Source organism: Lactuca serriola, chromosome 4 (assembly GCF_051521515.1).
Source record: "Lactuca serriola cultivar US96UC23 chromosome 4, Lser_US96UC23_V15, whole genome shotgun sequence".
Lineage (NCBI taxonomy): Eukaryota > Viridiplantae > Streptophyta > Magnoliopsida > Asterales > Asteraceae > Lactuca > Lactuca serriola.
This window is the reverse complement of record NC_136411.1, coordinates 81,180,664-81,190,727: the sequence shown is the minus strand read 5'-3', so window position 1 is coordinate 81,190,727 and position 10,064 is coordinate 81,180,664. Positions and strand designations below refer to the sequence as shown.

Sequence of the window (10,064 nt, the reverse complement as noted above, 5' to 3'; positions counted from 1 at the left end):
CAAAAGCTAAAACTCATCTCCTTAACCCATTAAGATACCTCAAAACTTGCATAGAGTGAAAGGAAGGTCCAAGATCACACTTTTATCACTTAATCTACCCTAAAACTTCCAAAAGGACAACTCCTTTGGTCTAATGTAGCTCCTACCCAAAAGACCAAGAAAATAGGGCTAATAAGCATAAACTTCTAACATAAACAAGATCTAGAGATATGATGATCAAGTTCAGAACTTTATACCACAAAATGATGCTCCAAGATGCCAAGAGTCCAGATCCACAAGCTTGAGAACAACATCAACACTCCAATGATCTTTCTTTTTTATCAAGAACACTAAAATGATACAAAAAATATGCACAAGGCTTCAAACTCTCATACACACTTAGGGTTTTCGAAATGAGGATGCAGGCTGGAGTGGTAAAGGGTTTTGAGGACATAATGTTCTTTGAATAGGGTGCAAACCCTAAAAATTAGGGTTTGGTCTCTGCGTGCATACGACTGGCGTCCATCATAAAACGCCTGGCGTTTGGACCAAAGAACCAAAAATGGAAACCACGGTGTTACATTAGGAGATAAGTATTTGACTTGATTAATTATTTGTTGATTAATATGATTGATTTTTTTAAGTGTATAAATAATTAATTTGGATATTAATCGAACTTAATAATTAATGTCAAATATTATTTGGTTTAATTTCAAATTTAAATTAATTGTTTAATTTTCGAAATTTAAAATATAAACTAGTATTTTTGAAAAGTTTTAAAAAATACACCATATACTATATGTAGAATTAAATGTTTAATTATAACTATACGTATAAGACTAAGTCAGTTGAACCGCTAGTACACCTTATTCACAAAGTCGATCTATAAGGGGGTATAAGGAAATAGTCTATAAAATGGTAGTTGAATGGGTGTCCACTCTCACCCACCGCTTCCTTGATTGGTGGAGGGTTGTTAGCCGAACGGGTTTCATAAGACAAATTAATTCTCATTAATAAGTATAATGCGATTAAAAGTAACTAAACTTTTTATTAAAAATTCCCAATATTAGTTACTTTAGGAAAAATGTGAATTTGTATGCTAACCCATGAAATTGCACATTGCACTTTATAAGTCGTTAGTGGAGCGTTTGTGGTTAATCGGCACACTAATAGGGACTAATAAAGAGTGGAAATGGGTGTCTCAAAAATTATCATTGATTAATGGAGCACGTGTGGTTAACCAACACATTAAAATGAGATGATAAATGACATCGAGAGTACCAAGCTAATTTGCATGGTTATTCACATCTTGTTTGTGATCCTCGGTATCCCAGTCACAAATGGAAGATCATAATCGAGATTAAACATGTCATTGAAGAGTTTCATTGAATCTCAAAAGATTTAGGAATTTCATTAAAACCTAATTCATTCAAAGTTCGTTTTCTTGTGGTGAAATTGGTAAATCGTCATTTGCCTACCTTTATATAATTTACAATTAGATTACGACATCCCTTTTCTAAGTTGTGAATTATCTAGTTGGATCCTAGCTTTAATATTTCATTTTGGGTGTTATATTGAGGATCATTCTCTTCCAACTAAAAACTATCTTTCTTTTATATATGTCTACTCCAACTGATGCTTTTGGTTCCTCCTCCTCCTCTAACAAGAACAACAACTTCTCCTTGTTGAACATCTGCTCCAAGGTACAAATTGGATGACACCAACTACAATGATTGGATGTCTAACATAAAAATGGCCCTTCGTTTTGAGGACAAGGAATATGTCCTTGAGAGACCATTACATGAGATCGACGAAGAGATGGCCACTCCTGGAGAAATGCTCGCCTACAAGAAACACTACAATGATGCAACAAAAATTGCTTGCATCATGGTGGCCATAATGACTCCTGAATTGCAGAGACACTATGAGGATTATTTTTCGTACAAGATGAACAAGGACCTTATGGAGAAATACCATAAGCGAGCTCGTGTGGAAAAGTATGAGGTGGTAAAGTCCCTTATAGCTAGCAAGATGAAAGAGGGAGAATCTGTTAGCAGCCACATTTAGAGAATGTAATGATACGTGGATATGCTTGTCAAGCTGAATGTGAATTTTGATGAAGAGTTGGCAATCGACATAGTGTTGAACTCCTTGCCAAGTAGTTATGATTAGTTCATATTGACCTATCATGTGAACAACAATGAAACTAGTTTGTCTCAATTGCACAACCTCCTACGAACAACTAAAGTAGGAATGATAGGAAAAGGTGTTGCCTCCACTCCTGCTAGTGCTCCCATTCTGGCCATTGGTCAAGGGAAAAGGAAAAAGAGGAAAGGTCCTCCCAAGAAAAAAAGATCTTGAGATTCCATCCCAGCCATATATTTTTTATTTGTCGTTCTAACGCTCCAGCATATCGGCACGGCGGAAGAGTTATAGTCATAAATGATTATGCAGCGTCATCTGTTCCTTTTTCCCCACCACCACAACTACCGCCACCACTACCACCTCTGCCACCACCACATCCTTTTCCACCAACCACCATAATTATTGATGATTAATCACTTTCTGAATATATATATATATATATATATATATATATATATATATATATATATATATATATCATGGTTGCAGAAATTAGGATTAATTATGGATTAATCGATTGGCGTTCTCCAACCGATTATGATTAGTGTAATTGACAGAAATTATGGATTAATCAGTCTTGGCAGGATTAATCGGTCAACAAAAGTCAAAAAAGTTCAAAAAATTCAATTTTTTTTACTCTAAAATTTTCAAAATTTCTAAATTTCAAATATTATACCAAAATGTTCATATTTTCAAATTTTCAAATTACAAATTCTCTTATTTTCTAATTTTAAAATACTTATTTTTCTTAAAATATAATAATCTTTGATTAATTTTAATATTTTATTAATAATTTATGGTCCCCGATTAATTCCCACCAAGACCGATTAATCACATAACACCAGTCGACTGTCGAGCTACCGTCGAACGATTTTTACAACCTTGATATATATATATATATATATATATATATATATATATATATATATATATATATATATATATATATATATATATATATTAGAAAATGACTTGAAATGACAACCAATAACACAAAAGTTGTTTTTAGGTTACTAAAATTTTAATTTTATCCAATAAGGAAACCAACTTTTTATTTTGGTTTTAACATACCAACGATTACGATTTTTAAGGATTAAAATGACAACGAACACCGTTATTGCCCTTGCCACATCTAACTAAAAGTCTTTTGTAATCACTTTTCTCAAACCACAACTAACAACCATTAGCAATGTCATTTTGTTTGTGCCTTGTCATTTTAATTGGTAAAAATTTATGTAGTTGAAGTTGTTTGAGAAAAATGACTATAATATGCTATAAGTTAGACGTGACAAGGGCAATGATGGTGTTCGTTGTCATTTTAATCGATGAAAATCATAATCATTAGTATTGTAAAACAAGATTAAAAAGTTGATTTTCTTATTGGATACAATTAAAAGTTTAATTATCTAAAATAATAAATTTTAAATTACTGGTTGTCATTATAAGTCATTTTCCCTATGATTATTTATGATTGTGCATATAGATTTATTAACGTATATAATCATATATGATTATACCTCTCTGTCATGTAATCATTTATGATTAGACATATCAGGTCGTGCCTAGTACACCGAAAGGGTTTTAAAGATAGAAGTAATTTAGGAAAGAACCGGATAGAATGGAGTTGTTCTCTATCTGGTGGCTAATACATGCTTTTACTTTTTTTGTTTTGGTTTTACTGTTATGTAAATATTTTCAGTTCTGTTTTATTCCTTGTACTCATCTCCTTAGCTTCTTGCTAATGGTTTGGTTTTATCTATATATTAAAAAAAATAAAAAAATATATAAAAAAAAAAAGAAAGAGAGAAAGAAAGCTACCAAAAAAGTATAATTTAACCTCAAAAATATTAAATGCTTTTTTGGAAAACCCAAACGTAACATAAGAGGAAAACCCAACATAACATAAGGTGTTTTTCCAATTATATGATGATATGAAAAACATTTTAAAAGGTGAAAATTACTAAACATCAAGTCAAAGTCACCTTTAATGGTATACAATCAAGTAGCTTTCAATGGTATAATATCAAGCTTAAAATAAAAAAAAAATAAAAAAAATAAAAAATTGTACACATAAAAAACTCAATATGTTGACAATGAGTCGGATTAATATTAACCGCGATTAGCAAGAGTGTTTCTATTTTTGTATTTGTTATTTATCCTAACTACAATTTTTTTTTCAAAAAATGCAATTAGATAGGTTTAGTGTCATAGCTTAAAATATTTTAAACATTAAAAACCAAAATGTATCTCTTAACTCAATGGGAAGAGTTCTTATAATCTGTTGTGGACTGAATAGTTAATAAGCTTCAAGTAGCTTCTTCCAATATGTAAGAGTGTAAAAGTCTTTACTTCAGTTTTTACTAGGCTTGTGATTGGTAATAAGAATTGTTGTTGTTCAATAAAAATGATATTTGTTAAAACAAATTAACAAATAAAAAGATTAAGCATCATGTTTTATGGCATGTTATAGTGGGTTTTCTATATTTCGACGTAGAATATTGTAAAAAATCAACAAAGAAATAGATATTATCAACAACTTAAGCTTTTATCAGTTATATAGAAAAAATATTTCTAAATTTACAACAAATAAGTTTACTAGAAATAACAAGACAAAATATCCAAATTAAAAAAAAAAAAAAAAAAAAAAAAAAAAAAAAAAAAAAGTTTCTCTGGGTGATTAAATAAGAATTTTTTTGTGGTTAACTCAGAAAAAGAATTCTTCAGATAGGTAAATCAAAAAAATATGTATGAAACTATAGTCGTTGTTGGAATTTTAAGTTTATGGTTACCTGAAAAGCTTTTGCAGCAAATTACGATAGTTTTTTTGAAAAATAATTTCAAAATTTAGGACTGTCGAATCAGAAAATAATTCTTCCAGCTAAACTAAAAAAATTATTGTTTTTATGGAATCTATCCTCTATTTTTTTAGATATAACTTAATGAAAATGTTAAAAATATTTCAGATTCATTATTCATAAATATAATTTTTGGTATAACTTAAACTCAATTTATTTATTGTCGGCATTTAATGGCCGATCATGTTGTTGTTTGGTACCATATTTTTATTTGAAAAATTAAATATCCTCCATTAGTCTATTTATCAGACCTAAAACTGGGATCCATTTATTCACTTTCCTAATTTATTGCAATGCAATCAGAAGCAAGCTTCGATTACTCTGTGCCTACATGCCATGTGCGTGGGTATTGGTGTTCAACACACCTTTGTTTCTAATTCTATATCTCTGACCATTTCATTTATATATATTCTACACTGAATTTATACCAAATTAAATTTGTCAACCACTCCCTTTTGTACGTTTGGTTTCTGATTCAATTTAATTAATTTCCATCAAGTACAAATTGGTAATTTTAATTTAAACTGGTATACAATTTATTACCAACAAGGTAAATGAGTAAAGTGTAAAACTTAAGTACAATAATTTCCTATGATTCTCTTCAATGAAGCATTGTATTCTAGTTTGTAGTGCTCTCTATTTGATTTATATATTTTTTGATTACCAAGTCTTTTTCTTACCTTATACCACAAAAACAATTTACAACATAATTCCCATGAATCAATCATGGGACCCTAGAATTTCTTTACAAGATTTCATTAAATTCAAAAGAATTGTATTCGGTTCTTCATTTCTAGACAACAAAGTTTTCACCTTATGAAGTATTTCCTCCCTAAAAATGTTAGGATTTTCTCTAAAAAGATTCAACCATGACTTTCTCGAATATTTATGCGATTCACTTGAAGGAAGAGAGGTTAAACAGGAGAAAGCAGCAGCATAATCATCTCTCTCTATATTCACACAAAACATCTCTTCAACAAGAAGTGGTGGTGGGATTTGATCACCCTCAATTAAATGTTTCCAAGTTGTTTCCAACAAATTCACCTACAAAATAAATAAATTAAGTAACTAACAGACAAAAACATTTTATCAAAAAAAAATAAAAAAAATTTTTTACCTTTCCAGCCTTTCTGGCTTCTAATATGATACGGGAATGACGTTTGGGATTAAAGTGGAATCCATGTTGTAGCATCTTTGTGTAGATAAACTCAACATCATCCCATTTTTTATTAAAAAAACACGTGTCTAACATCAAGTTAAATGTATGAATATCTGGTAACACCACGTGTCTATAATCATCATTACTTGTAACACGTTTCCCATTCTCCAATAATTTATAAAACAACTTTTGTGCTTCTTCAAACCTATTGTGATCAAGGTACCCTTTGAGCATAATATTATAAGTAACTAAATTCGGGGAGCAAAAGTTGCACATATGGTTGAATATCTTGACTCCACTTTCGATTTTCCCTGAATCCAAACAAGCTTGTATCAAACCAGTATAAGTCACCACTAAAGGCTTATTCGCCACCTTACACACCTTCTCAATCTGTGCATTAAAGAAAATACGTTACATCGAATAAAATTAAAAACCGAGTTTATAAATTATTATATATAAAGTGTTTTTTTTTTTTACTTGAACAATAGCCTCATCAGATCTTCCTGCACTACATAAGCATCTAGCAAGATCATAATAAACAGCTGCTGAACCAACTATTCCACGTTTTTCCATATCTTCAACAGTTGCAATTGCATCATCAATTCTCCCTTCTTTCCAGAGTGTATTCACAACAACTATGGAATCGGAATGGAATGGAATTCAGAAACTATGGAAACGGAATAATACAAGATCGAATAACTCTATTGAAGTTAGCTTACCTTTGTAAGTTAAGGAATTTGGAATAAATGATTTCTGCATTTTTTTGAAAAACTCGTGAACGAGATTATATTTTTCACATGCAAGCATTACCTTAAGCACCATATAGAAAACAAGTTAATATAAATATAAATATAAGTTACAGAAAAGAAAACAAGAGAATAACAATGTGAATACCTCCATTACGAGTCCATATGTTATGGTATTAGGTTGTTGTCCCTGTTCCTTTAGCTGCTGCAATACCCAAAATGCCCCTTGTAGATTTTTTTGACGCACACATGCATTTAGCACCTACAATAGATAATGCTACCATCAGTTGGATGATTTCCTTGAAATGGAAATTCAAGAAATGAAGAAACTGACAGCATTATAGACTATTATATCTGGTTCTAGACGTGGGTCCCATTTTTGAAGAACACCAGTAGACAGCTTCATTTTGGGAGGAGATTTCATGGAATCAATCACATGAAAAAGTTCTCTCATATGACCTGCTTGTCCAAGGGTGACAGCTATGCAACGATAAGCTACAAGGTCTGGATATGAGGCCATTTCTTGCTGCAATATTAAAAAAAATGTAAAATTTATAAAATTCATGTCCATTTTCAAACTATAAAATTTAATCTTTATATGTGTTAACCTGCATGGTGTGAAATACATTCAGTGATTCCACAGGTCTTCTTGCCTTCCCAAGTGCATCAAGTGCAGCAGTGTAAATGTTTCTGTGAAAGAAAGAAATTAAGAATAAATAATAAGATATATGAATAATCTTTGATAGATTATATATATATATATATATATATATAGTATTATTAAGGAAACAAAAATGAGAGAACCTTATCCTGTTAGACTTGAAGCGTTCTCTTGTTTGCATCCATTCAATGAGTTGAAGCACCTGCTTCCAGTTTCCATAATTTCCTAAAATCTGGATAAGTCTTATCATTGAAAAATCTGCAAATCTGATTTTTGCACTTCTCATCATCTTGGAGAAATTCCATTCAGGAGAATCAACCGATGCACCATTCAAACTGTCAATTTAAATTCCACATATACAGTGAATCAAATTTATTCAAAACCAATTGTGAAACATTATATTGAAAACACAAATGAAGTAGTAAAGTCATCACTTACCATTTTGCTAATCTTTGGATTCTCTCCTCCATATCGACTCTTGAAACCCTAGGCTGATCATAAACATCTTGAAATTCCTCAAGGGGTTTAAAAGCACTTCTTTCTACATCCATACTATCATAATTATCATGTTTAATCATTCGGTTACTTTTCACACTCGTCTTCTTCACATAACTTTTACTTGTGGTTTCAGAACCCTTCTTCATGTTGAAGCTCTGTTCTTGAAATTTATCATGTTTTACTTCATTTTTCTGAAAGGTATTAGTATCTATTTCACCTTCTTTAGAATCTAACTTCTTTCGAGTCCATTTCTTCATAACATCATCTTGCTTCGAATTCAAGAAAACAGTTTTTTCTTTATTTACAGCAGCATTTTTCACATAACTTTCACTTGAAACAGAGTTTATATCAGAATCCCTTTTCATGATAAACCTCTGTCCTTGAAAATTTTCATCCTTTTCATTATTTTCTGGGATTTTTTTAATATCTCTGACCTTTTCAGTCACTTGAGCCTCTTTAGGATCGGTTTTCTTTCTATACCATGTCTTCTTAACTTCAACTTGCTTCAAATTTTCCACCTTTTGTATGCTAGTTTGATCTTGGGAATCACTCAACTCAAGGGCTCCTTCATCAGTTTTTGGCAAAGGTGATGGTGAAGGCGATGATGATGATGATGATGATGATGATGATGATGATGATGGTGGTGGTGGTGGTGGTGTTTCTGTGGAGACTTTGCGCTTCTCCCTACGACTTTTAACAGTTTCCATGGCTTTCAAATACTCTTCAAATGAAGGCTTGAATTCCTCTTGTTTCTCAATCACCATACCTGACTTTGCTGTGACCAGAACAATTTTTAGAATTCTTCTTCGTTTACTGGTGGCATCAGAAAGACTTCTCTGAGACCTAGATGAAAAATGTAATCTTTGGGGATATTTTGGAGGTGCAATTGCACCTTTATCAGAATGAAGGAAACCCTGTTGAGGATATGAGACTGTTATAACTGTCATTGTTTCTCCCAATTTGAAGTTCTATTGACCCAATAAACCGAAAACAGTAACTGCATACAAGACAATCAATCTGCAAGAAAGTAATGTCAAAGCCAACAGAAAGGATTAGTAATGTAAAGTGTTCTGAAACCATAATTCGTTCAAATCAAAGAAAGAGTTTAGGATTTGTTGAGTTTGATGCATAAATACAATCAAGAGTTTAGGATTTTCGAGTGTTATACTGCAATTTTCAAAATCAGAGAAAGGATTAGTGTAAAGTGTTCAAACACCTTCTTCAAACTCCATGTCAGCATAAAAGCCGGTATGTTTTTCCAATTTTTTAGTGTTATATTGCAAGTAATTAACAGCCAAGAGTTTGGGATTTGTTGAGTTTGATACATAAATACAAAGATGACAATTCATTTCTCTCAAGCAATATATCAAACAGGTGGTGTGCAAAAGAATGAAATAATCCCCTTTGCTTGTTATTGTCATATTTTTTGTAGACAAGCATCCTTACCATACATATAACGCTTAAAGATTAAAAGGCTGTCGTTATAAGCTCATCGAAATACCCCAGCAAGTTCTTAAGCTCACAAATTACATTCTCATATGATAATTATCGAGAAAGAATAAATAAGAGAGAGAGAGAGAGAGAGAGAGAGAGAGAGAGACTGAACTTGAAGGGATGAAGGTGGTTCCAGGAGAACAGCGATTTCTTGAATACTCGACCTCCATTGCTAATGGGCTTCTCTATGCATTTCTTGAATACTCTAGGCTCGATGATGTCTTGAATCTTGATCGATGGCAGCAAATTGGCGAAAGAGAGGGAGAAATAGATGAAAGCGGGGAGAGGCGTAGAGATAAGAGTAAAATACAGTTTTGGTCCCTGTGATTTTGCACAAATCATCGGTTGTGGTCCTAGTATTCCGATTTCATCATAGGAAGTACTTATTTCACTATTTGAAAACACCAATGGTCCTCGCTCTTAACCAGGCTAACGCAATAGTTATAGTTACAAAAATTTTAAAAAAGCAATATCTCCGTCACTTGACTCACTGCCATCAACAACATCTCCCTGCCACTACCACCATC

General features: G+C 31.8%; 1 protein-coding gene across 1 annotated transcript; it reads right to left on the bottom strand.

Annotated features, from left to right (window-relative positions):
* Nucleotides 1-5,618: 5,618 nt before the first annotated feature.
* EMB2279 (pentatricopeptide (PPR) repeat-containing protein) lies at nt 5,619-9,840 on the bottom strand. The gene is made up of 10 exons (XM_079039318.1): nt 9,650-9,840; nt 7,984-9,060; nt 7,689-7,880; nt 7,493-7,574; nt 7,219-7,410; nt 7,033-7,146; nt 6,858-6,948; nt 6,616-6,773; nt 6,097-6,528; nt 5,619-6,023 (listed from the first exon to the last, which is right to left on the bottom strand). Exons 2-10 carry the CDS (start codon nt 8,988-8,990, stop codon nt 5,700-5,702), a joined length of 2,592 nt encoding a protein of 863 aa, XP_078895444.1. The 5' UTR covers nt 8,991-9,060; nt 9,650-9,840; the 3' UTR covers nt 5,619-5,699.
* Nucleotides 9,841-10,064: the final 224 nt, after the last annotated feature.

Excerpts from the sequence above, each read along its gene's own strand:
- EMB2279 (XM_079039318.1), bottom strand. The coding sequence starts at position 8,990 with ATGACAGTTATAACAGTCTCATATCCTCAACAGGGTTTCCTTCATTCT. Across the intron at positions 7,881-7,983 it reads ATCCAAAGATTAGCAAAATG|TTTGAATGGTGCATCGGTTG; the intron begins GTAAGTGATGAC and ends TTAAATTGACAG. Across the intron at positions 6,024-6,096 it reads AAGCCAGAAAGGCTGGAAAG|GTGAATTTGTTGGAAACAAC; the intron begins GTAAAAAATTTT and ends TTTATTTTGTAG.